The 27,854-nt window shown below is 46.6% G+C and overlaps 1 protein-coding gene across 2 annotated transcripts in view; it reads left to right on the top strand.

Moving 5' to 3' along the window:
• LOC123028845 (TRIO and F-actin binding protein) overlaps positions 1–27,854 on the top strand; it is a 66,663-nt gene that overhangs the window by 5,844 nt on the left and 32,965 nt on the right. Inside the window, exons 2-8 of one of the 2 annotated variants that reach the window (XM_044441127.1) lie at positions 3,137–3,282; positions 3,900–4,032; positions 5,452–5,626; positions 7,255–7,651; positions 10,027–10,159; positions 11,997–13,376; positions 14,540–14,620. In XM_044441127.1, the coding sequence (XP_044297062.1) occupies positions 3,137–3,282; positions 3,900–4,032; positions 5,452–5,626; positions 7,255–7,651; positions 10,027–10,159; positions 11,997–13,376; positions 14,540–14,620 (2,445 nt within the window). Of the gene's footprint in view, positions 1–3,136; positions 3,283–3,899; positions 4,033–5,451; positions 5,627–7,254; positions 7,652–10,026; positions 10,160–11,996; positions 13,377–14,539; positions 14,621–27,854 lie in introns of those variants that run through there. The other variant, XM_044441126.1, reaches the window with a different exon arrangement.

Here is a 27,854-nt window from a genome sequence, read left to right as displayed (position 1 = left end):
TTCACCTAAAGGCTCAGTAACTGGCAGGAAGAGCCTTAAGCTAAACTGGGCTAGATTTTTTAGCTCCCTCACCTTTTGACTATGGACCTGGCCATTGCTGGAATGTAGCCCCTGAGAGCATATCTGAAATGGTTTTCAGCCCTCGGGCTGGAAGAAGTTCAACACCCTCCCCCACCCCAATTAGCTAGTGTTTTCTTAGACCATGGGTGGACAAAAGATGGATCTCCAAATGTTTGGGAGTCGAGCTCCCAGAAGCTCCTGGTAGCATGCTGGGAATTGCAGTCAAAAACCTCTGGATTGTGCCTGCCTGCCTGCCAGCTCATATTCTAGATCAGTGATTCCCAACCTGGGGTACGGTACCCCCAGGGGTACAAACCAGGATATTTAGGGGTATGCAGAAAAAAAAGAATAATGGCTGAAATCTCTTGAGTTTTGAATGTAAATGTATATGCACCATCTGTTCACCTTATTATTCCATTCCCTTTTAATTCCATCATTGGCCTATTTATTTTCAGTAACTACATATAAATTTGAAATAGCAGCAACTATATTAATCACAAACATTTTGCTAATATGAAGAGGCCGCAAGTGAAAAATTTATGGGTACAGTTTATGGAAATGGGCTGCCAAAGGGCACACATGTGAAAAAAGGTTGGGAACTGCTGCTCTAGATGATCCTGTGCCCCAGTAAGAGAGCAAAAGCAGAAGTTGGAGGAACTGTGCAGGCTCCATGAGCGAGTGCAGACAACTGCCAAGAAGGCACAACCGCCTTCTTTGGCGATTCTGGGATTGTGACAGCACAAGTGTTAAGATGGGTATTGTCCACCTTCTATCTGCTGTCCAGTTCATGTGATGCAGAAGTCCATGTGCCTTCCTCAACATAGGCTATTGATTGGTAGTGCTGGCAATCAATTGGAATAACCATGCTATTTATAGTTTTGTTTTGCAAGCTTTTCAGTTCAGGTCCTTTTGAAGCATGCCTTAGGCTTGTGTGCAATCTTATTTTAAAAGGAATACGTGCTTAATCTTAACAAATGAGAAGACTGCAGTGTTCAGCGTGCTTTGCTCAGTATGTCTGAGAACCCCGGCTTTAGAACTAGAGTGGGGAAACTGAGGCCCAGGGCACAAATCTGGCCCTCCTGTTTTTCCCGGATGGCCATGCCCCCTTCCCTGGCTTTGTCCCTTTTTTGACTCCACCCACTTCACCCAATCATCAGTCATTTGGTGACTTCTTGGCTTTTGTGCAGCTTTTTACCCATTTTAAAAGGAGGAAATGCCTCTCCTAAGGCATAGTTACTGGCAGTAAGAGGTTTGAGCTGCAGTGTGCTGGTATATTAAAAAAATTTGGTCCCACCTCTTCAGTTTGAATCTTGCCTCTTTCCCTTCAGTCCGCCCACCCACCTCATTGCCTCTTCCAAGAGCTTTCCTGAAACTCCTGCTTTAGAACAAGCTGCAGGCTTGCTATTTAAGTGACTCTCAGCATATGTCTGCACTTTCCTTGGCTTCTGTAGCACTGGACTGTGTGAGCACTTCCAGCAGGCGTTGAGGGGTCATATCTTGCAATAGGTTTCTTAGGCAATTGAACTTGCTTGGTAATTTCGGTAAAGAAATGCTGTGGTTCCTGTGTGGATGTGAAGCAACGGCGATCTTGGAGGTAAAAATCTGGGTGAGATAAAGCAGGTCCTCTAGTGTGGGAATGGGGCAAAAAGGAATCCAGTAGTAGAGGTGTACTCTCTGAACCAGGTGTTTGGTAGCAGCACTTGTGGAGGAGGAACCCTCTGCTCCAGTATCCGTGTTGAGCAGCAGTCCTTTGGAGGCAGCTGTACCGGGGGGTGAGGGGGGGCTTAGTGCCTCTTTGAGGGGCTGCAAGGCAGCAAGCGTCCTTGGGAAGGCAATGCTTTATAGAAGGCCTGGCTGACCACTCAGTGAGTGGGCTTCTCCAAGATGACTAGGATCTTTTTAGTCATCGTGATCATAGTTTCGTTATCCCTGACATTCTATAGTTCGCATTCTTGGGCATACGTTATGCTAAGGTCAGAGACTATTTGCCAGTGTCAACTGTACTTCCAAACTTAGACACAAAATAAAAGAGAACCAGTCAGGTAAGGCACATGCATTAGGCTAGTAGGCACTCTGTGCTGACTTCCTGTGTGGTTTCTGTGATCTTTTATTTTATTTTTTTTATTTATTTTTCAATTTATATCCTGCCTTTTTCCTACAAAGGGCTCAAGGTCTGTCTCTTAATCCACATATACTGAAGCTCAAATTATGACCGTGATGCCAGGTGATCTCTGGTTATCCCTGGAACAGGTGCACTAGGAGAGTTTCATCTCCCTGCTAGCTGAGTGGGGTCCCTAAAACCTGAAAACAGGAGAAAGGGCAAAAGCTACTGATAGGAAGCTGTCCTGTATCTGGGCTTAGCCAACCTCTGGCATTTGGTAAAGGGAGGACAGGTTTTGTTTAGGGATTTGTTACATGCTTTTTGACTAGTGTATTTAAGTTTGATTATAATACAAATAAAATCAACAGTTACAATAAACTATAAAATGTATTATGTCAACATTGCTGTCTGCATGTGAAGGTCAAACATTTGAAAATAACAAAACAGCAATTACAGACCCCCTAAAATGGCTGTTGAAGATTAATTGAAATATTCTAGGAGGGAGTTCTACATTTGAGTAAACACCACCAAGCTGGATGTATTGTGTTTGAATATTTACATGAAGGGAAATCGCAAAACATTTGGAAATGAGCTAAGCTTAATGAGATGTTCTTCCGAGTCATGGAGCAGACTGGGGCAACAGAACAATTATTTATCCAAAGGGGGACAGAATCTAACTGCAAAGGGGCAGCACCTTCTGTTCTTTCTATAAGCAAAAGATATGCAGTGAGTAAGCCAGTATCGTTTCCTGTTAGTTCACCCATTTCTGTTAGCTTAAGGCTTGCATATGTTTTTGTTAACAGAGAACTCTTTATCAAGCAAAATGGAAAGGGAGATGGGGGAAAATGTGGCTTTTTATTTTTTGTCTTAATCCCTGGTAGGCAGAGCAGCCCTTTCCCTCTCCTCTGAGCACAGCAGAAGCAGCAAAGAGGTACCACTGGTCTATTGTTTGATGGCTCCCACTTCCTTTGACAGGAGTTGGCAGAATGCACAGTGAAAACACCCGAGCGTGTTACTGATATCAGAGAACCTGGGTCCTGTGATCCATGGGACCCCTTGTGCATTTTAGTGCCCCAGTGTGAGGTCTATGTATGTGTGGGCTCCGAGGACAGGACTGAGAGGTGAGTACTTCAGTGGGGAAGCGGAGAAAATTACTTATTTCTAAACTTTATACCCTGCAGGGGTACAGATTCTGAGATCCAGAGGCCAAATTCCTCCAGTCTGGCTTCCCAGGATTCCTAGAGGGCTTTGCCCCCTTTCCCACAACCACTGATCATTGGGTGTGGGAGTGGGCCACTTGTGTCCTCCAGATATTTCAGCCTACAACTCCTGTCAGCCCTGGCTAGCATAGCCAGTAGTAGCTTTTTCAAGTTTTTAACAGCCATCCTGAATGTTAAGCTGGTATTATTAGACTGTATTGCGGCTGTGGAGGAGTGAGGTTGAGAAGAAGTTGGATTGCCTAAGGCCACCTAATGACTTCTCAGCAGAACTATGATCCAAAACAGGGAATTTTTGGTATTGGCCTCACCCACTTTGCCATAGGCCCCACCCACCAATGGACGGGGTCCCCAAGGATTTCTGCAGAGGGAAATCAGCCCTCAGGCTCAGCACCCTGAGGTAACAGAGAATGCCACTGCCTGACCCTTCTCAGGAACCTTCTGCCGTGAGGGCCACTCTTAGCTCTTGCACCTGACATGTTGGGTGATTGTCAGTGGTTCGTGTTCTGCCTGTTCTGTAGCTGGCAGGAGAGCTTGGAGTACACGCAGCTCAGCTGCACGGCTGAGGAAAACTCGGAAGAAGCCACTACCTGTCCCAACACCACGCCTATCATCCCTAGTGTTGAGCCAGACACCGTTGCAGCTCTCAGCAAGGTAAGGTGTGTGTGTGCTTCTCTTGGCAGCCGAGCGCTCCCACGCTTTTTGAGGCAGTGGTCTCTGTGGGCTGCAGGAGGTCCCCATTGCTCCCTGTTGAAGCCCCCACTCTCTCTCACTTCCTTCAAAGTATTTTTAGCCAAAAAAGGCAAATGTAGCAGCTATGGATTGTTGATAAGCTAACTGCAACTCTTCTGGGAAATTAAATCTAACCATAGCAGTGTGAGCAGGCTGCTGAATCTGGAGGCAAACCAGCAATTTCATTCTTTTTTCCTTTCTTTTCCTGGGGGTGCCTGAGGTGGGTCTGGGGAGTGATGGTTCCAGGACCTTCTGAAGCTGCCCACCCTTGTTTTAAAGGAAAGCTTCTTTCCTCTTATTTCAGGTTCCTCAGGTTCCTTAGGCACCCTTGCATTCTTGCTTGCCAAGTGGAGTGAAGTGTAGCTTTGCGCATCAGCTGAACTGGCTTTTCTACTGGGGATTTGGCATTTCTGCCTTGCCTGGTTTACATGTCACCCCAGTTCATAACTTGGCAGTTCTCCTGGACTATTTGTAAAAGGGCAAGTGGTGTCTGTGGTTAGGAGTGCCTTTTATTACCTTTGGCTTGTATGCCGGCTGCGGCGCCATGTAGAGCTCAGACTTTGCCTCTGTTGTCTCTGCTGCAGCCATACCTGGTTAGATTACTGGAATGGACTCTGCTTGGCCCTGCTTCTGAAGATGGTCTTGAAGCATTTGCTGATACAGAGTACAACCTGCTTGGATGTTTGCAGGGCAGAGGGTGAAGGGGAAATGTAATACCAAGCCTGTATCAGCTGTATTTGCTGTCAGTGTGTTTATGGGTCCAATTTAAAATGCGAGGCTTGGCGTGTAAAAGCATAAATAGTTTGGAACTCGCTTCGCTTGGAGGGCTGCCTGCATGCATATATACCTACCTGGGCATTAAGGCCTGTTTTCTAGGCCCAGCTTGTAGGCTTACTGGTAAGATCTGCTTGGGTGTCATTTTTAAGTGGCAAAGACTTTCAGTCGTGGCCCCCAGCTTGCTTGAGCTCTCTTTTCATATAGCTTGAACGTTTCCAGGTTTTACATAGCCTTTTAAAGTCCTTTTTCCCCAAGTTACTTTCCCATAAATTAGCATCTATTTCTGCTATGAGCAGCTTAATGGACTGGTCATACTCATTTATTTAGGGGTGCTTTGCTTTCTATGTGACTTGCTTACTTAATTGGATTTATTCTGCAGTCTGTAGTATGTGTGTGAATTTTGGTTTATTGTATTTTATGGCAGTTCGTAAAGTCTGTCACTCTGAGCTACCTTGTCAGTGCTATGCCCTGAAATACATCCTATAAATATTCCTATAAATTAAATAAGTGTACTTTGCAGAACTTCTCAGTGATTTTTTGTGAACTTCTTCCCTACCAACCTAGAACTGGGAAATGACCAGGCTCCTTGGCAACATTTTGGGACCTGACAAAGGAGACATGATGTATTATGCGAGCCGGAAGCATGAAGTGCGACCTGAAAATCTACATTCTGATAGACCCAAATGGGTGGAGACAGCATCTTCCAGGAGAACAGAGTCCTGGAGTTGTCTGAAAGCAGGTACATTTTCCCCACTCCCACTTCCCCACCATGCCAGTGCAGATACTTTGGTCTTAAGGAGCTTTCTATCCCTTAGGGAAGAAGTGCTGCTCAAGTGCTCCATCAAGAACAAACCTCTGTGCCCCAATTAAGTTGCATAGATTAGTGGATTTGATGCTGCTGTTACCAGTGGGATCAGGGCAGGGGAACATGTGGCCCTCCAGATGTTGATGGACTTCAGCTCCTGTTAGGTTCTGACTTAGATTCTCAAAGGACCTGAAGCTTCTAAAGCCAAGACTGAGATTGACAGGTGATAAAAAAAGAATGATGTAAATGTAGGGAGTAGCATGGAAGTGCCCAGTTTTCCCAGGGGGCAGGAGACTGAATGGGCTGGCATTCCCCTTCTGACCAATGAAAGCCCAGCCTAGCTCTACTTTTGATCTCTAATCCCATGCATGTTGAAGAAGGAAGAAATCCCCATTGCTCCCAGCAGCTGTAAGGCTTCTTTTCTGTCTAAATAAACAAGGATTGTTCCCTAAATACATAATAAATATTGGTATGCCTGAATGGGTTTGTATCCAACTACAGGGGTAAACCAGTAGCTTACCAATACCAGGATATTTGCATTATCATCAACACAGCTTTGTAGATGTAATTCCTAAATCTTCTGTTTGTTGCCTAGGTTTTTAAATTTGTATCAGTGACCATGAAGGCTAGAAGTAAGCTCCCTGTAAATAAAATAAAATAAAATAAAATAAAATAAAATAAAATAAAATACAGCATTTCAAAGTCAAAATAGATTCTGTTTACTATATCATGATCTTATAGGGGAATGTAACACACACAACCTTGGTTTAGTTAAAAGATGCTCATGTAAAGATTCTCGCTTTTCTGTGTAGCCTCTGGTCTAGATTGAAGAGGTTGTTCATCCTTCAGTTAAAACATACAATGATGCAGAAGCTGTAACAAGGCAGCTCATAGCAACAGAAGCACCCTACGAAACTCCTGAGCCAGCATCTCTGTGACAATTTCCAGCCACCTCAAAATTGTTGTTTTGAGAGGCTTATTTTCCCTTGTTCCACTTGGAAGAGGACCTGGGGCCCTCTGTATGCTGTTGGACTTCTGACTGCCATCAGCCCAACCAGCATGGGCAATGATTCTCGATGATAGGGTTCTCAATTCCAGGAGGTCACAGCTTCTCCTTTGCTGTAGATGTGTTTCTAAGCTTGCACCAGCCAAAGGAGTTGCTGTGTTGATCTGTGCATCAGTGAACATCCACTGCTAGTAATAAAGCCACACCAAAGTAAATAGCAATGCTGAACAACAGGTCAGCACAGTTTGTCATAGTTCTCTGGGTTCTGGGTTACCCAATTTTGAATAAAAACACCTTGCTTGGAGAAGTGAATCAGGGCTTCTGTATGCTGGTATTTGCTTGCATGGCATGGCCTTCCCTCACCTGGTGCCTTCCAGGTGTTCTGGATTTCAGCTTCCACTATTGGCCATGCCACCAAGTAGAATTGCAAAACCTCTGCAGGGTTGGAAGAGGTTGGCGTATCCTCTTGACTCTACATTGGCTCTGTTCCCCAAAGTTCGCCCACTCCTTGAGCATGAGAGAAATTGCTGCAGTGTTTTATTCCTTCCCTCTCCAGAATCTAAAGCTATGAGCCAGAATCAGGCAGACAGTAGAAGAAAGCATCAAGGAGAGAGTGGCTACTTCTCTCTGGACCGTCGGAAATCGGAACCAAGCTGGGCTTCCTCCCATCCCCAGGTTGGCTGCAGCACTTTGCCTGTCCGTAGCGATGCCACGGGGGCAGGCAGGTGGCCCACCTCTTCCATCAGCTCTGCAGATTCGGACCTGAGTTGGCGCACAAGTGGCAGCAGCGAGAGCCGACGTGGTCTGATGAAGCATGAGTATACGGTGTTGGCCGATGTGCCCAAGCCAAAACGGCTCAACCACCGGCAGGCATTTGAAAAAGACCGCAGAAACTCCCGCACTTGTAGTCCTGGCCGGGCGGAGGTGGAGCGGATCTTCGGACAAGAGCGCAGGTGAGCCATTGTATGGCATCAGGAAATGCAGGCTTTGTGTGGCTAATCTCAGGCACAAGAAGCATCAGGATGGATTAACCTTTGCATTAACTAAGTAATAGTATTGATTCTGGAATGCAGGAAGAGGAACACTTTGGTCCTGGCCCTGAAGGCTTGCTCACCAAAGAGCCAGCCCCAATTATCTCCCCAAAATGAGCCCCACATTTCGTCTCTAGTTTGGAACTGGAGGAGGCAGTGGAGACCCTCCCTGTTTTGGGGATGAGCCCCCCAAAGCTCCTCATAACTGCCTGGACAATCCTTGACGCCAACGCTCCATTGATTTATATCCCACCCGTTTTCCTTTCAAGGAACTCAAGGTGGCTTACATCATTTTCCTCCTCCTGCGAGTCTTGTCCTCAGAACAGCAGCCCCGAGAGCTAGGTGAGAGTTTGACTGGCCAAAGTGCCCCAGTGAGCTCCGTGGCTGGGTGGGAACTAGAACTCAGATTTCCTGAGCCCCAGTCCTGCAGTCTTAACCCCTACACCACACTGGTTCCTTGGTCAAGACACCCTCCGTTGGCACCCTCCCCCAGCAAGTCAACTTTCGCACCATCTCCTCTCTCTCACCAGTGCTCCAGCTTGCTGGCTGGGCTGGCAGAGAGCCAGCAGGCAAGGAGGCAACGACATTCCCTGCTGCTCCTCTGCACCAGCAGCCTTACCAGGACCATGGCAAAAGGCATGCTGAAGAGGAGCAGCAGCTCCAGGGGGCTCTTGTCAGTGGGTCCTTTGAAAATAGCAGTCGCGATCCCCACCCTGCCCCCAGCTCCAAGCTAGAGAGGGGCGGGTGGGGGGAAGCCGTTCCTCTTGCCAGGCTTACCAGAGTGAGATGGAGCACTTTGTGGCAAGGGTCACAAGGGGAAGAGTGGGTGTTGTCTTCATTCACCATTCAAACAGGAATTGCACACACACAGTCTTTGCAATCAACACGTCTAGACAGGGATGTTGCCAAATTAGCTGGCTTGCTGGTTGAAACCCATCTGTTTCCAATGCCTGCCTTACAAATTTCCTATCAAGTTTGGAATTCATTACATCTGAAGAATACCTTTTCTGTGCAGACACTAAGTTTGTTGATTTAACCGTTGAATGATCTTTTTCTGTCTGCTTCCTTCATCATCTTTGCTTCCAGTGCAACTCTGACTCTAAAAGGAGAGAGTAGGAGATCCTGTGGTCCCACCTTCTTTCCTCCATATAATGGCAATCTGGGAATAAAAAACACATCATGCATGCAGGCCATGCAAAACACAGACACACAGCAAGTCAGAAGGGGCCTCCTGGGCCATCTAGTCTGACTCCCAGCACAAGCCGGCTCCGCTCATAGTGGCCATGTGGGTGTCTAATCTTTTCTTGAACACCTTCACTGATGGGGCCTCCACCACCTCCCATAGAAGTCCATTACATATCCTAGAGGTCCTAACCATCAGGAAGTACTTCCTGACGTCCAACCTAAAACCCAGTTTCTCCAGCTTTGTCCCATTGGATTGTGCCCTTCCCTCCACTAGAGGGAAGATCCTTTTGGAGTCTCTTCTTCTCCAAGTGGAAAAGTCCCAGTTCCCTCAATCTTATATCATATGGCATCCCCCCAATCTGGCCACCATCCTTGTTACCCTGTGTTCAACTGTTTTCAGCCTTGCTATGTCCCTCTTGTAATGTGGAGCCCAAAATTAGACACAGTACTCCAGTTGTGGGCACACCAGAGTCTTAAAGAGTGGTATCGGCACCTCCAAGTCATCCACGTCCACCATGTCACCTCCATCTAGCCATCGCAAAACCTTGTTGTAGAATTCCAGAAGATTCGTCTGGCAGGATCTATTTTTGCAAAAAAAAAAAAAAAAAAACACAATCAAGAAGGAGTTGCATCATGTTGGAATGCATGACATTTTCATACTATATGATTCCAGACTACAGCTTCAGAGATGCACTTGAAGCTGTAGTCTGGATGAGGTGATGGTATGAAGGAGAACATTAATCCATGCTTATGTGGATGGGGTTGTTACTTTTCCAGGAAGTAACACAATCACTTAGAATGCATTTGTGCAATGCTATTTATGGATTATGTGTACCACCTGTTGAAATTCTGATTTTATGTAAGTGGAGCACAAGGGCCAGCAAGTTTATCTGTCATGCAGGTGTGAGGAATTTGTGGTCTTCCAGATGTTGCTGGACTGTAACTTCCATCCACTTTGGCTATTAAGCTGAATTGACCAGAGTAGATGGGAATTGAAGTTCAATATCAGTCGGAGAGAAGCCTATTCCTCCATGCCTGTGCAGTGTGTTTGGAGACATTTGAAATTCAATCCTAATTCTACCTGAAAACGTGCTATTGTTCTTGGTTGTTAGGAAGTCGGAGACCTTGGAGGCATTCCAAGCCCTGGAGGAGGGGCTGCTTGAGCGGCTGGACAGTAAGACCTTGAAGCTGGCCAAGGAAGGGCGGCTAGTCAGGAGGCAATCGAGCCCCACGCTACGCAGAGAAGTGAGAGGCTACTATATAGTGTGGGATCTCAGTTCCATACAGTGATTGGATGTTGTGAGGGAATGGGCTCCTGCCCAAACTGCATTCTCCTTTGACATTTGGCTTTCTCCTAATTTCTCTCTGTGTACACCACAGTCCATCTTGAAGAGCAAACTCCTGCTTTCGGATCTTTGCCCAGCCACGGTAAGGGGTAATTCGGTTCGGCCCTTGGATAGAACAGCCCTGCAGAAGCTGGTATCTCTTTGGAAGGCACACAGAGGAGAGAGGGATTAGGAATTTGAAAACACCCTGTCACCAAAGTCTCCATGGGTGCATAAAGCTTGCCATGATCATGTGTGCAGGAATTCTTGCTGAGGGAAAAGGAGTACACATGGCTAACTTGCAGAGTGCAGAGAAGTGGGCAGGAGAACACTTCCAGGCAAGGCCTTCCCATCTTCTGAAGTCTGAAAGTTTATACAGTGGGAAACTCTGGATGTTTGCATTGGCTCTCTAGTGAGTTCTTTTCATTGCTGCTTGTTTCTCTGGCTGCATGCAGCAATATCTTCAGACTCTCCAGACTCTCAAGAGGTTGGAAAGACCCCAAAGCAGCATTGTAAACCTCTGGTCGAGGGCGGGGGGAAGAAAAGCCTGGTCTTCACTTATGCACGTGGCACCACCCAAAAGAGGCTCTGAATTGAGTCTGCTGAAGAGTGGCTCTGATGCTTCTATTCCCGCAACAGGCACTGTATTTCCCAGTCTGGAAATGAACAGAATGTGCTTTAAGGGAGAGGGCTTCACTGTTTGACCTTGCACTAGTGGGGCATCTTTGCATGAGACTGATAGACCACTGAGTTGAGCATTACTACTAGGCTGGGATGAGCCACTGAGAACTACCACTAGTCTAGGTGGGAAATTTGTAGCCCTCCATATGTTTTGGTCTGTAGCTTCCATCATCCCAAGCCAGCAGGGCCACTGGTGAAGGATTATGGGAGTTGTGGATCAAAACATCTGGAGCTCCACAGGTTGCCCACCCCTTTTCTAGAAGGATAATTGGCTGCATCTCATATGGAATCTGCTTTGTTTGTTCTATCCTGATGCATAGTTGACTGGTTTGCTTTCATGGTGATACCATCTGTCCGCATTGGACCCTAGAAGCTGCCTTGAACTAGTCTGGCATGCCTTTCAGGGCCATGAGCACTTTGGGCAATTTGATAAACTGTCCTTGGCATCACCACAGAATAGCTGCCATGAGAAGCACAGCAAAGAACAAGGAATCAGTCCAATAGACTGAGCCCCGACTCCCCGAACGACCCTCTCAAGCTCACATTTTTCAGTGCCCACAGAAATCCCAGCTGCAGATAAGAAAATGCATGTTTGTTTAAGTGGGAGGTAGAGCATCTTGGTGCACACCTGGAAATGTGTCCAGGGGAGACATGGCGCCCACAGGCTCAGTATCACCTGTCACCCTTGTCTTGAGGCACCAAGCTGTAAAAATGGAGCTGCCTCGGTGGAAAATGTGTGTGCATGTGCTGGTACAGTATACCCGGCCCTGACGATCCATTCAGGAGCCCCAAGAACGGACCTCTGCTCTTCCTGGGAGAACAAGCAAAGGAGGGGAAGTGAAATGTAGGAAGTATTGGGCTCAAGTGAGATGGATGCTCTTTGAGCCATTTCTTATTTTATTGTATTGATAGTGCGTATACTCTGCCTTTTAGCTAAAAAGGCTCCCAGAGCAGCTTGCAAAGAGAGCTCGAATGACAGTCCTTGTCCTTAGTTTTAACAATCTAGCATAGTGGGGGAGCTTTCTGCAATGGACACCCAAAATGAAAGGGCTGTCTTCTCTCTCCTCTCACTTCAGGGAAACGAGAGACTCCCGCGGGAACCAGAACAGCAGAGCAGAAGTAGAGGAGAGTCCCTGCGGATGGGCAGACCAGGTCAGCCTCCCGAGAGAAGTGGCAGGAGCCAAGGCGAGCCCTTGCACACAGGGAGACCCACCCAGCGCCTGGAGAGCCAGAGCAGAGGGTTCCCACTGCACTCCACAGCTTTGCCGCCTCAGCCAGTAGACAGGAGGAAAAGGGAGGAGCACCACTGGAGAGCTGGTGGGGCTCCCCTTCATGCCATGAGTCATGGCAAGCAAACTCATAGTAGCAGAAAGAGCCAGCTGGAGGCATCACACAGCTCTGCAAAGAATGTTGAGACCAAATGGAAAAGCTGCCTGGAGACCTTGCAAACTGCCAGTCCTGCAAAGAGTTTGGGCAAGAGCCACGCAAGCCACCAGAGGCAACTGGAGAGGTACAAAGAGAGTGACCGGAAGGCGCGAGGCAAACCTTTGCTCCCCGTTGGTACAGCCGAGCAACCAGCCAAAGACCCAAGAGATGGCCAAGAAGCAGTGCGTGCTCTCAGTCCAGGGAGGGGATCAGCAACCTGGGGGAAAGGTGCGCAGGCATGGAGTCCATTGCATGTCAGAGAGGACGGCTGGAGAGTCCAAGGAGAGAGCAGGCGTGCTCTCAGTCCAGGGAGAGAAGTGGACATTGGTTTGAAAAGCCATGGCCAAACTGGTGGTGTGCTCAGTCTTGGAAGTTGTGCTAGTGCAAGCCAAAGAGGCACTGAGCATTTCCTCAGTCCAGAGAGAGGTAGGGAAAGGAGCCGGAACAGCTCTGGAGAGAGCAGGTGTTCTTCTGGTCCCAGGAGGCCAATGGAGGCTAGCCATGCATGCTCCAAGCAGACGAGGTGCTCGGCTGTTTCTGAGCAGCACCCAGAGCACAGCTGGAAAATCCAGAGGGAAGCTTGCTGCAGGAATCGAGGGACCAGTAAAGGCCACGACTGGCCAGGCCAAGAGGAGCAGGCAAATCCTTTCAGTCCTCAGCATGAGCATGTCTGGACGTGTTCTGGCCAGTCCTCCTTCCACACAAGCCTTCCAGCGGCTGAGCAGAAGAGGTCTGCCCAGGAAGACCACCCTCGCTCTGGCAAGTCAGAAAACAGCCGGCAAAGCTGTGAAGAGCCCTTGTTGCATGTAAATCCCAGGCAGCACTTGCGAAGGGAGTGGGTAAGCCAAGGGGAGTACATGCGATCTGCCAAGGCAGGGCAGCAGCACTTGGAGAGAAGCTGGAAAAACCAAGGGAGTCCAACAGAATGGGCAGAAGATGTGTGGAAGAATCAGGGAAGGTGTCCAAGCCCAATGAGGCCAGAGAAGCAATTGAGGAATGACTGGAATGCTGAGGAGAAGCTCCTGCATCAAGTAAGAAAGCGATGGGGGCATCAGTACAGACCACTGTCATGCACTTCCACTTTTTTCCTCTGGTTTCGCTAGGGGGAGCTTTTTCTTTGGGTTCCCTGCTGCAAAGTTGCCCTCAGAATTATAGCTAGCAAAGTGACTTGCCAGCTGGAGAATGATCTTTAGCCCTTTAGAATAACTGTGGATGCAGTTATTATTCTAACATCAAAAAAGTCCTTGTCCCTTTTTCAGAATGTGTTCTGTGTGTGTGCACGCAGATGTGCACATACCCCTAAAATATCTAAAACTGCTTGGGTCTCATAAGGTATCATAACTGTTAACTGAAAATTGTATATGTGTAATCCAAAATATGCTGGATTTCATTAAAATTGGCCCATTTAGAGCTAATATTTTAAAAGGGGGGGCGTGGATTTTCCCTAAGAGTAGATGCTGGCAATTGAATGTAAGAACATAGGAAGCTTCTTCACACTGAGTGGGACCACTGGCTCTTACTGCTCTGCAGGGGCTCTTTGGAGTTATGGGAAAGGGTGTTTCCAGCCCTGCCTGGCGATGCTGCAGATTGAACCTGGAACCCTCTGCATGCAAGGCAGGCCTTCTAGCCCTGAGCCACTGCTCTCCCTCTGAATAATGGCCTTAATGTATCCTCCATGAAAGGATTATAGTTATTTCAGGCCACCCGGAAAGCTGAAATTTTGGCACACACATTGCCCAAGATATGCAGATTACTAAGCAAAGTCTGAAATAGGACATTGTTGCACATAATATTCAGGAGTAAGGTCATGAAGTTTGCCTCAAAACAGCCAACATTCCAGTGCAGAAGAAGCCAAGTTGCACATGAAATTGAATATTTACTTTGTATGTTCTCGTCAGCTTATAAACCATCTTTTTATCCAGGGACAGCCAATGAACTATAAACCAAAACAAGGTTTGGGGTTTCCTGCCTCTTCAGGTGTAGATATGGGGGGAAAAGAGGCACTTTCCCCAAATCCACAAGCAAATACAAACTTTCAGTCCAGGTGGGAAGCCACAGGCCCACCTGGACTCCCAACCTGGCCCTCCAGCTTCCCTCGCTTGTCAGGAAAGTAGCTTTGGTTTTTGAGCAGAGATTCTTAAAAGAAAGCTCCTTGAATATAGCTTTCTTTATGTACATTCTTTTGTCACATCAGCTCACTGAAGGACAAGCCTTGAAGAGTACCTCCACCTCAAAAAGCCAAGACCTTTATCTGGACACAAGTCAGAAACACAAGGTACAGCATGATTTAAACTATTTTATCTGGTTGATCAACTAAAGGTATCTATCTGGGATTGCTAATTCTTGATTCTGATAAGGATCTTTATTAATAATTTACTGTGTGACAGGAAAAAGCTTGACAGATATTGCTTCCTCATAGCAGGGGATCCATTGTTGGTTGCTAGGCTGATGGTGCCCAGGTTACTGTCATGCAGCTTTCCCCAACCTAGCGCCCTCTGGATGCTCTGGACTACAGCTCTTCAAATGGATGTACTCTTGGCTGTGCTATCTAGGGCTGATGGGAATTGCAATCCAAAGCACTTGAAGGGCACTAAGTTAGAGAAGGCTTCTATAAAGGGCTTCTAAAATAGCTGTAGTTTGGTGGTAGGTGTTCACACTTGGCCCCAGACTCGGTTCTGTATCAGAAATGCCTGGAAACAGCTCTAGGACAGGGGAATCATGGTATCTTAAGAAGATTTGTGCGAGACTGTTCTGATAGGATATTGACATTTTCCTTATTGCAAATCGAAGTATTTGTCGGTCTTGCTGAGTATTGTCCAACGAACGGGTAATGGATTTCAGGGTTTGGGGCATATGGCTTTTCATCATTTACACAAACTGTTCAACTTGAGATGGCAGGAATTGAACCTGGATTTCGCTTCTCTGTGTGCAAAGTATGTGTGCTGCCCTAAGCTATGTTCTCTCTTTTGACAGGGCTGACAGTGCTGTAATAAAAAAAAGCAATTACATCTTACCAAAGTATGGGAGACTGTGATCGGGCAACCTGTGTGTCTTACTAAGTTTGCTGACCAGTTGCACTGTTGAGTAACTCCAAGGCCCAGCCCTTCCTTGTGATGGCTGCTTATGCAACACTTGGACTGGACAGCCCTTTAAATGAAGGAGGCATTCAGAACAGAAGATAGTCTTCTGGCAGCTGTTTTTGCAGCTGCTGAGGTGGTTTCAGTTTGCAGATAGAACTTACTAAAGGAAGGGCAAACTCAGTGCTGTACCTTATTTCTTTTGGTTGGATAGTTACATCTCCAGCATTTCTTCTTCTGTGGTTGTTGCATTGAGACATACTTTTAAATACGGTGGCGTCCACCCACCCTTCTGGACAAGCCTCTGCTTGAAATGCAGCTGCAAGGGAATGATATGTGCCTACCTGTATGCCTAGGGCAAACCCTGCACCTGCTTCTCTTCTCTTTCAGACATTGCCTGTACTGGTGAGCATGCAACACGCCTTAAGCGCAACCGCAGTATTCACGCACTAGCTAGAGAGCTCCATCAGTCTGTATTCAGAGGCAATAAAACTGAAATGATCCAAGGCCAGATCACTGGTAGCACAGGCAGGGATGCAAACATTTCTTGCCGTGTGCACAGATTATACTCAGTGTCACAAGGTGAATGATATTTTTAGATATATTTGAGACATCTTTGCAAGTACCCAGTGACTCAGACTCAAGAGTTGAGTGCTGTTGTGTCAGCCCTGATGACTGGGTTGTTCAGGGCATAAACAACCCAGCAGTTAACTCAACAACAAGCCATGGAGTGTAACCACTAGTTTGTTTGGTGGCTACTTTGAGCAAACAGTTAGAAAAGCAAGGCAGAAACTCAAATCAGGTATGCATGATGAATAAACTCATGTTTATTCATCATGCATATGTCCATACCAGTTGACACCAAAGATAAAAGATACAAGTCTTTCTGATCATGCTCCTTTATGTGCCACAGCATTTATTATAGTTTTTCTGGTGTGCTATGACATTTATGTTACTAATCAGTGGAGTTAAAACCTTTTAGTGTACCATTCAAACTATGTATGATGCTAAGATGTGGATATTGGAATGAGGTTTATGACAGCAGATTGTGGTTTTCTCCCTTCCTTGGTTGAAACATTTGTTTATCTCTGGTTCTTTGGCATAGTGAACTTGATACTGGTTCATCTTTAGGGACATAAGACATTGGGAATTTTGTTTCCTTTCAGCTTGGCAGGATTTTGGAGTGTTTCTGTTTTGGTAAGCTATGGAGGATTTGTAGCAAACTTGTTTTGATTCTGAAAATAATTTGCTCATCTTGGGGGAGGGGGCAATTTTATCATTTAATCAAGTTAGGGAAGTGATAATTAGATTTGCACTGATGATGTTATATTTTTTTAAAAGAATGTAAAAATATTTTTAGCTGGAAATCTTGCACAAGCGCACACAGTTGCAAGTGCATCTGTCCAGTATTAGCTCCACAAATGCATGATCCTCTTTTGTAATGTCGTGGTCAGTTTCATCCTCTCCATGCTGTACTTGGTTTAGACCAGCAGGTCAAGGAACTTGCCAATTTTGTTCTTCACTTTGGCAGCTCCCCTACAAAATTGGGAACAGGGGAAAATGACAAGTTTTCTGGCAAGTCCAGCATAGATTTCTCAACAAAATAGTTTATGGAGAGGATGAAAGTGAAAAGGATATTTACAAGAGGGAATAAGCTTTGGACTGATTGGCTTGTATGCATGTGTAAGATGATGAAATCACTTGCGTAAGTTCACAATTAAAAAAAGTATAATGTAACTTGCACAAATTTCAAGGTTCCCCCACCAAAGTTGTGCAAATTGCCACCATAAAAAACCAGACTTGCTACAGATTGAGCTAACTCCAGTGGGGGTGGAAAATGGAGTAAAATTTGTAGGGCCAGACCTGAAAAACTGCCTGAGTCCCCCATCCCCCCACCAGAATTCTCATACGTTTCTGTAGTGTCTTCCACTTGTTGCAAGGGTGGGCTCTTCCATGTGCTGCTATTCCAGGGAAGAACTTGCTATTCCAGGGTAGGAGGGCCCCAGGGAAGGTTGCAACAAGGAGCTAGTATTTTCCTTTAGTGGAGAAATGACCCTGGGATTGAACGCATCAGGCCATGAATACAGACCCCAATGGTCCTGTCCATTGCTTGCTTGTAATATTGCTGTTCTGTTATGTAACCAGAAAAGTGATAGGAATCATAACCATGCAGAAAGCTTGAGCTGGGGGTGGTATAGAAATGACATAAAGAAATGTAACAGATGGGGGTGGATGAGAAGTGTCGTCTTTCTCTGGCAGCAGCAGGCAAATGCAGAGATAAGAGATGGTGAAATTCAGCTCTAAGCTTGAATTTCATTTGGGCCGGGATTGGAGGGGAGGATCAGCAGCCTTGCTTGTCATGCTACATACTGAGCAGACAGAACAGGACTCCTTTCCTTTTCCTGAAGTTCTTTGGAAGAGAAGGCACTTGTCTAATTCTGCCATATGCTTCCTTTTGCTAGTCTATTTCAGGAAGCACATCAAGTGTTGTCCTGACTTCCAGGTACAAATACACATGACTGAGGGAATGTAGAAACATTGGAGTGAGAGGAAAATGAAATGCAGAAAGTACAGACGGTGATGCTTAATGACTTAACAGTGTCCATTCATTACACAATTGTTCATTAGTCTTTAAGTTACCATAAGAGGCTCACTGACACAAAATTTTGCCTTCATGCAATTTCTCCTGCTGTGAGCTGTACTGTTCTTTATAATTCCTCCGCTGTTGCAGTGCACAGAATGCGTCATTGTTATCTCCAATGTAGGGAAAAGTAACAGAAAATCTGGATAATTTATTTTGGATATATATTTGTGAGAAGACACAGATTTTGTCCAGGCTTGTTTGGAACTGAGGCGTGTTGCTTTTCAGTGCCTTTGGTTGGGATATTGGAAGCATCAGATGGCCAGTTGCATAAGAAAACTATCCAGATAAACTTCCCTTCCCTAACCTGGTCATCTCTGGACATTTTGGACTACAACTCCCAGGATACCCAACTATTTCCCATGCTGGCTGGGACAGATGGGCACTGAAATTCAAAGATCTGGAAGGTACCAAGCTGATATAAATGGCCATCAGGCCCTGCTGAAGTAACCCCCCCCCCCCCGCACCCGCCCTGCACTCCCACTTCCTCAGGCGTTTTTACAGAGTTAACATTTGATGTGAGGAATGTGATATTATAAGGCCTCCATGCAGGGTCCCTTGGGCTCCTTTCTTTTCTGTAAATTGCAACCAGATGCTGCCGCCTTTCCCAGTTCCCAACTGGGGTGCTTTCTGATGCCACCAATCAAAAGGCTTCGTGCTGTTTTTCTGACATTCTCTCCTTATTGGCTCTGTGGTAGTGACCAAAAAAGGGGGTGTGGGGGAGAAGTGGCGTAAAAGTGCAGGAAGGTTCTTTGTCTGGCACCCCCATCCAATCCTATGTTTGAGGCAGGGTAACTCAATTAGACTGGTCTGGAAGCATTCTGGGAGGATGAAGGAGTAGCAGGAAATCAAAGACTGTTACTCAGGTGAGGACCCCTGGCACTAGCGTTCAACAGCTGCTCTGGCTTTTTCTCCCCAGATTTCTGTATTAAGAAAAAAAGGAAGCCTGAGAGAAAACATGGGACAGCAAGAAACAGAAGGGATTGGATGGGGTCGGGGGGGGGGGGGAGATGTGGCGGTGCGATGGCGTAAGAGTCCGTTGTGGAGTGGCATTACTGTTGAGTGCTGGACTGGGACTTGGAAGACTGGGGTTCTAGGCCCCACTTGACCATGTAGCTCTTCGAGATGACTTTGGGCCGGTCGCCAACTCTGAGCTACCTGACAGGGTCGTTGTGAGCACTAAGTGGAGGATCATGCATGCTCCTCTTGGATTCCTTTGTGGAAAAGGTAGAAATATGCATGTAACAACTACTCAAAACCCCAGTAGAAACTGTTTTCAGATCTTGTCATTCCCAACTCTTGCTGGGATTATAGCTGGAGGGGAGGTGTGCCCGCCTTGTGGCCTTCCATAATTGCTAGGTTACTATCGCCATCCAGCCCGTACACAGCCGCAGGGCAGCGCCTTTCCTCTCTCCATTAACGGCTCGACACCGCTGGCAGGCAGCGCCGCCTGGCACACGCTCCGCAGCGGCAGGGGACTCACGGGCGCCTCTGCGTGCGAGGCCCTCCCATTTGTTCCACTGTATCCCTTCGTGCGCCTTTTTTTAAAGTCTTGCCTCCCCGCTACCCCTTCATTGGCTGGGACCCTTATTTATTTATTTATGGTATTTGCACAGTCGGGCTCCACCCCGTCTCCCTCGGTTGCGTCGTCATTGGCTGCTCACAATTCATACCCCGTAAAAGCTCCTGTTGCATTTGTTCCCATTGGCTGGAAAGGGCCGTCCCAGGAAGTTTTAAGGAGAGAGAGGGAGGGCGGGGAAGGGGGACGTTTTCTTCTGTGTGTAGAAAGGTTGGAAGGCGCTGGGGGAGAGAGAGACCGAGAGACAGGCGAGGAGCCGGACGATGGGTCGCGGCGGTGGCGCTGCTTTCGGCTTCGCTTGATTCGGGCGCTTTGAAAACGCACAGAACTTGCCGCCGTTCAGCGGAGCCGGCGGCATGACGGTAAGCGGCTGCCTTTCCATTCTGGGCAACTTTTGCTACCTTACCCGTAGTTGTACAGAAGTTCCCCTTCGGAGCAGGAGGGCGTGTACAGGTAGAGGTGTCCCGGGCAGCGCGTTCCTAAGTTCGGATTCTTGTAGGTAGCCTTCCCTTTCTGAGTGGAGAACACCGGGCAAGTCCCCGGTTTCTGCCCCTGTGATCCCGCTGATTTAAGGCTTGCCGCCGCCGCCGCCGCCGCTACAGAGTGGACTTGGATAAGATCGTCCTAGCCGGCTTCTCCCGCTCTTAGGCCTCGTCGTTCCTTCGCGTGCACAGAGCCTGGCGCAGCTCGTGCGTTTGAACACGTTGTGCGGACTTGCCGCGTTTTACCTCGAAGGGCTCGCTGCGCGACATCGAAACGCGAGCTCGTTTAGCTTGCCTTCTATTGGGTCAGACCAGTTCTTCGATTTTTTTTTTTTAAAGTTCTTTTAAAAAACAAAGCCATTTTTCTTCATCAGAAGCCTGGGGAAGGACGAAAGTGTTAACTGGAAAGTGGTGTGCATTTGCCTTGATCAAAGATTGTGGAGGGTCTTCCTTGGTCTGCTCAATCCCTCCTCTTCCTCCTTCCCCACCCGCTAAAAAAAACAAACAAACAAACAAGCAAACCCTTCTCTGTAGGGCAGGCATGTTTGTAATCAGAAAGAGTCTCTAGTCCTGCTGCTGGGTTAGGAAAATTTTCGCATGTCCAGGGAGGGATCTGCTTTCCGTCCTGGCCTTCAGAGGTGCTCAAGGAGCCAATTCTGTTCAACTGCAGCCCTTCCTCCTCCCAACCCCTTTCCTCCCCCACCCTGGCCTCCTGGGGGTGGGTGGTGCTGTAGCCATGGAATGGATGATCTCTCAAGTTTTGGAGATGAACGCTTTGTTGACTTGGACAAGCCTCCCAAAGCTTTTGCTCGGTTATGCATGTCTGTTATTTGTTTTTAACTTGGTTGATGCAATGATATGTCAACCCTTTTAAAAGCAGCCAAAGGATGAAGAAGGCAGGGCCTGTGCACTTCTCACCTTCCTGTTTGCTTTCCCGTTCTCCTGTATGGAGGGTTTGCCGCCTCCTGCACAACTTTTAATGCTCTTCATAGCTGAAAGAACGGCTCCTCCTGTTTGGCTGGGACCGTTGAGTCATGGAGTGTAGTGGCCTTTCTGTCCTCTGCTCTGTACGAAAAGGGCAGCTGGTTTCGAGTAATGGAGAGGGGGGGCGGCCTGGAGGTGCTGGTGAGCGGGGAGGGGTGTGCAGTGATAGAGTCCACTGGGGAGAGCAACTTGGCTGATTTGTGTAAACTGGGGCATATTAGTCTTTCTCCAAGGACACCCATGAAGAGCCTGTTTGTCTTGTAGGTGTGCTGTAGAGCCAGCCAACACGCAGCCCTATTTATAGGTGGTCACGTTGCCTGGGGATAGTGGGAGTTGTGGTCCAGCATGCATGGAGGGTGCCACATTGAGGGAAGTTGACCAACCACGACCTTCTCCAGCACGGTTCCTTGGGGATGTTTTGGACTATAGCTCCTCTCATCCTTGATGCAGGCTGGCCGGAGCTGATGGAACTTGTCATCCAGGTGATTTAGACTACATTGGCTGGGGAAGGAACATGACCCCACCCTCTGCACACCTCCATCCACTGCTGTTCCCGCTGTCCCTGGTTATCTTTCAGGTAGCAGGAGGCCCCATGGTGCCAAGGTTTAAGATGAATAGGCCTGTTGTAGAAGAAGAGGCAAATGTGAATGGATCTCTTTGCTGCTGCTCCTCTTGGCTTGGTTGCAGTAAGCTCTGCAGTGGGTACTGGCTGTGGCTCCACAGTGGGGGACGTGCATTGCGTACAGGAGGTCTTACCTGTGCCTTCAGGGAACCAGTGCCTGTCAGTGTCAGTGCTACTGAGCTTGATGGACCGTGGGTCTGTTCTGCGTAAGGCAGCTTCCTGCGTTCCTGTCTGTGCATTCTATGGGGGATCACTGTGGAAAGGAAATATTATGTCTGGCTGGGCTGTGAGAGATGTCTGGTGTAAAGGGGCTCCGGGTGGCATTGAGTTATGGCTGGTTTGCCAGAGTGGAGTGGAGGCGTGCAGTGATTGCACATCCATATTAGGGGAAAGCCGTGACCCTGAGCTTTGCCTGTGCATCCTACAGCCTCGTAATATCCTGCAGCCCTTCCTATCCTTCCTGGAGACACCACTCCTTTTCCTTTACTCCTCCCTCCCACTGCGCCTTGCACCCCAGGCCAAGGATAATTGCTGGGGGGGGGGGGGGGAGAGCTCAGAGACATGTGGAAACAGTTTTTCCCTTGTGAGACCCAAGAGTATGGAAACCCTTACAGTTTCCCACTCCCCTCAAATAGCAATGGCATAAATCCTAACTGAGCTAGCCCTTCCTTTTCATGTTTGTTTTGCATTCTCCCTGCTTTTGAGGGGGGGGTGGATGTCTTTTGGTCTTGAGCCAAGCCTTTTCTGGCAGTGTAGAAAGGAGCCGTTTTAATCTCTAGGAGTGTTGGATTCCATCTCATCAGATATGCAAGACTGGAGGGGGCAGTGCCTTTTTTTTTCTTTTTGCCAGCACAGTCTTATTCACAGTCCTGTATCTGTTGCTTGCAGAAGATCAGTTCATGGTTATTCATGATCCCGTCAGTGTTCATCTAGTTCTTCCCTCTTAAAAAACAGTTTTAAGATTTTTTTCTGGGGGTTGTCCACCACTGTGGAATGGAGAGGAGTGTAATAACAGGGTAGGCAGAGCAGAGATCCCCAGATGTTTTGGACTTCGCTTCCCAACATTCCTGGCAATTGGCCAGGGCTGATAGAGGCTTCTGGGAACTGAAGTCTAAGACATCTGGAGATCTACCTTCTGCTTTAGACTATAAACTCCTCTATATTATAGGAGTAGAGTTCCCACCCTTTCACTAAAAAGGATGACTGAGTAACAGCTTACCACAACTAGCCCTAACCTGGTGCCTAGGATATTTTGGACTACACTTTGCAGTGTGCCTGATCTTTAGCTAAGATGGGTGTGGCTGATGGCAGTAGACATTCAAAACATCTGGAGGGCACCAAGTTTGGAAAAGTTGGCTTAGCAGATGGTAAACTACAGCAGTACGCCTAGAGCTACACAGGGAATCAATAATCCATGGTTTCTGCCCCAATAAGGTTCGTACAGGTTAACGCTAAGCCGTTTTGCATTACAAAACAAGCCATGAGGCACTTTGGGCACTTTCTCTGCCTTGTGTATAGCCTTTGGAGATGTCTGATCCTTGCACTGTGGCAAGCTGTCAGATTGTTATATTGATTTCTGTGTCATTACAAACCATAGTTTACCTGTTACGATAAAATGGCCCGCTGTAACTTGGTGCAAGGCTCAGTCATCAAGGGCTCGTGGAGCCTTTCCTGGCCAGTTCAGGAGGGAACATTCATGGATGTTGACCAAGTGAGGCTGCATAAAGGTTGCTTTGTGCAACCTTAGCAGCTGTCAACTGGTGATCTGTCAATTGTGGAATTTATAGTCAATTTATCTATTTTATTCTGATTTAGGTTGTAAGCCATTCAGAGATGCAAGTAATGGACAGCATACACATTTTATAGATAGATAGATAGATAGATAGATAGATAGATAGATAGAAAAGGAAAGCAGCTAAGGTGTTCAGGGGATAATAAGTATATCTTTCCATTTCAGGTCTGATGCTCTAGTTTTCCTAACTGTCTCAGCCCCTCCACCTTTGTTCACACTTCTAGGTACTCTAAAAAGGTGAGATCTACATCCCCCACTTTTTGCAAGAGTTTCCTTTTGACAACTGCCAAGGCAGTGGGGCTGGAGCAGGGAGTAAAGAGCTTTTTGGGGTAGTGTCTGTGGACGTGAGAGAGCTTCTTTATTTGCACGTTCAGTTACACTTGTCAGTCTCTAGGGCCCTGGTGTGCAACCACTTTCGATTTCCTTCTGAGGTTGGTGGAGTTGAATCCTGAGAAGGGGGGAGAGAGTGTGGATGCTACTTGTTGGCAACGCAGCATTGCCAGGTGTTTGCCTTGGCTGCTCTCCACAGTGCCATGACCAGGAGGTGTGCTGCCTGGTCTTGTCTCGGCATTACACATCGCAGCTCCCGTCAGCCCAGCTGGCAGGGCCAATGGTCAGGGACGGGGGAGCTGTAGCCTGAAACACCCGGAGGGTAATGGGCTGTCCGCCCTTGTTCTAGATGGGGCCTGCAGTTTCCCAGAAACGAAGCTAGGACTGGATTGGCCTATATACGAAATCTTTGTTTCCGCCAGCACAGATTCGTTTTCCTGGCTGCTTCTGCAAGTGACAGCCCCCAAATGTAAGCCTGAGTTGAAGTCAATTTTTTGGTTACTGGTTTTTCTTTTTCTTTTTGGGATGTTCTTCGTATCACCATGCTAAGAAGGTTTATGACTTATAATTAAGAGATTTATGATTTTTAGTTCTGTTCCGTATGTCTAAGCCCTACGTGTGAGGAATGGGGGACAATTTCCCAGAATTCTAAATTCTTGAAGAAAGTTTCCCTAGATAGAGGAAACTACAGACAACCATGCTTCGTGTGTAGTGGGAACAAAAGTAGAGTGCTTTCCCGCTCCAATGCATAGACTTTACACCAAAGGGGAATGCCCAGATAGGGCTTAGGCAGTATTTAAACACTATAGCTACTTTGGTGAATGGTTCCTATCTCCTACTATCTCTTTGAGGAGAAAGGGAGCTACAAAATATTCCAGTGTTTGGCTTTTATTGGAATTCAAGTTTAAAAAAACCCCAAAAACTCTGTACACCAGATTTCATCTTGCCAGATCATGTGAAATACCCTAATGGTTCTGACAGCCCTATAAGTTTATTTCCTGGCTGCTAATGAAGCGTTCCTAATAGGCATTGCAGAAAACTTTTTTTCTTTCTCTTAGATAAAGTTTGGAAATATGATTAACTAACTGAGGCATTCAAGCTCCTCTTAGTCATTTGTGGCACATGGATGGGTGAGAGGGGAGAGACCAAGCAGCTGATTCAGGAAGTATGCTTCCTTGGTCACCAGGGAATAATTTGTATTCTGGACTGGCAACCAGATACCTGACTGATTTTCTCTGCTTCCACTTGTCTAAAATGTATGTATGTTTAATGAATGTATATGCTACTACAATAGCCCATTTCTGGATTCTCTGTGCAGCTCCCAGTATAAAAACAACACAACATTCTAAAATCAATAAATCAGCATGCTTAAAATACATTAACAATGTAATCCAAAAAACACATCAAAAGGAAAATATATGCTAAAACATTAAATAAAACAAACTAAAATTGACTAAAACCAAACATGGAGTCAATTTTAAAACCTGATAGCCATTAAAATCCATTGTTAAAATAACTGGAGAAAAGGTGACTCTGCCTGGTGGCAACTTTCTAGCAGAGTTTGCACCAGGTGTACCTCTCTGGGGAGACTATTCCAGAGGTGGGACCCTTCTTCTAGCCAGCACCCCCTTCACTTTCCTAGGGGATGGCTCCCTAAGGACCTCCTGGCTCAATCTTAGTGGACAAGTAGGGACATATGGGAGCAGACAATCCTTTAGTGTTTATAGTGCTGATGTTTATTCCATTTATTGTTTATTACATTTGTATACATCTGTTGCTTTCTCTGGTCACGTGTAGGTCAGTGAACAGTTTGATTTTGATGCTGATTTGGTTTGTCGAGGGATAGCAATTCTATTTTCTTGACTATGAATCAAAGGAGAGATGCCTTTGTTAGGTAGACACACATGAGGGGCCACATAAAGGTTTAGGTTGGGAGGTTAGCTGAGCGATCACACAGGCTCATAAAGACAAGGGTGAGAGCCCCCTAAAATTATTGCCCAGCATGGGAGCCAAGCTCTTCACAGCAGGGCAGTGGGACCCTAATGGAGCCCTTGATCCCTTCGCTCTGCTGGTTATGCCTTATTGCTAAAGATCAGATATTGTAAAGGTTAAGAACTAAGCTAGGAACATCCTGGTATATTTGGTTTTCTCTTTGTAACCAATATTACCTCCCCTTTATCTCATGCCTGTGTGTCCCACAACTTTTTTTTTTTTTTTTTAATAAAGTGCTTGTTTGTTTTTTCTCAGTCTGCCCTAGATACAAAGTACTGTTTGCTTTTCAGAGCTGGGGACTGCTCAGCTGGGGTGAGCTGGCTCCTAACTTACTGGAATTTGTGAATTCTAAATATTTTTCACTGGGATCTGTGTTTTCATTCCTAGTAAAATGCAACTTTCTTTAGGGAGTCTGGGGTAGGGAAGAGGGGTGTGATTCAAGGGACTTAAAAACCCATTGCAGGTACTGGTGAAGGTTGATCATGCAATCTGGTTGAAAATGGATCTTTTCTGCAAAGGATATAAGGTGGTTATTGTTTGTCTTGTCATGACTGCAAAGTGATCATGAATGCATGTCATGGATCCATTATTGCCTTTTAAGGATTTTTTTTTAAAGTCCAATTACCTGTCTACAGTCTGGCCATGTTTTAATGGGTCCATTCCATGTTTCACTATTGTTCCTCTATGTAACTTGTATAGAACATTTTATTTTGCACTGCTTCTTGTATCAAATATTCATATTTGCAGAAGCTTTGAGAAACGGAATTGTTTCCAATGCTGGAAAACACCAGATGAGGGTATGCTGGTGGAGCCTCAGTCAAATCAGGCCATGCCAGACCAGGGCTCAGTCTTGGATCCTCACGACCAAATCTAGCTGTCTCCTCACTGGACATTTCTTTCCTGATATCCTGCCACTGAATTTTTGAGTAATGGCTTAGGAGATTATTCAGCTTGCCTTAACATTGGTCCATTTAAATTTAAACTGACTGGCTTTATCAAGTTGTGTGACCTACACATGAAAACATTATGCATTTCCAAAGATCTAACTCACCCTTCAATTGGTCCTGTTGAAAATGGGCATGAGGCAGGAGAGCAGAAAGATGTCTGAGTGATGCTGTTATAAGTTGCTGTATAAATCTGTTTGGGTTGCTTGCCAGACTGAATTTAAAGTTTGTGCCACTTTAGTCCTTGCAACAACTGTCGGAAGTGGTACTGGGCAAGCAGATAATAACTTTGCCAGACAAGCCAGTGTGATTGGCCATGTTAAATTTGTGGTTCTTCACAGCTGAATCCAGAACTCTTGTATCCTTTGCACACAGCTGGCCTTGGCTGTTATTGTGCTTCAAACATTATGACCTGTTCAACCATCACCCTCGTTGGCTGGGTTCAGAGAACTTGATAGCTCACACTGAAGGGTTGAGTATGATTTGCCATGGAACGGTAGGTTGTTATTCAAACATGGGCTTCATCCTGTCTGAACCCAGCTGAGATAACATACCATCATGAACAACTCATGACCCATGGGTTTGTGGCAGCCAACAACAACATGGTTTTATGCATGGTTAAAAAGCCCCGGCTTGGAAGTGCAGTTGGTCTTAAACAACCCACACTCAACCCATACAGGTTATCATGTTGTCTGAACACAGTCTCTGCTTGTATATCTGGTATTGTTGCTTGCACCCTATGGTCATTTTCTTTCTCTGCCTCCTGGTGGAAAGTGTTCCAGAACCAAATAGGTCTTGTGGTGGGGATGCACTCTGCCATGGGTTAGTGCTCATCTTCAGCAATGTTAAAAGACTGCCCAAAGGCATGTGAAAGCATGTGAGATATTTTGGCCTCCCCTGGGAGACTTTTTAATCAGTCTGCTTCTCAATCCACTGTTGGACCTCACACATCTCTTTTGCTTTCATGAGCATTCTTTCTGTGTTCCTTTTCTACCCGTTTGTGCCATCCTAGGCAATTCCTTTCCTTCTTTGGTGTTTACATTCCTTGCATACTTCCACACTATTA

The sequence above is a fragment of the Varanus komodoensis genome, unplaced genomic scaffold (genome assembly GCF_004798865.1).
Source record: "Varanus komodoensis strain SLA01 unplaced genomic scaffold, ASM479886v1 scaffold39, whole genome shotgun sequence".
NCBI lineage: Eukaryota > Metazoa > Chordata > Lepidosauria > Squamata > Varanidae > Varanus > Varanus komodoensis.
Note: the sequence above shows the minus strand (reverse complement) of the source record. Positions and strands in the feature narration are given on the sequence as shown.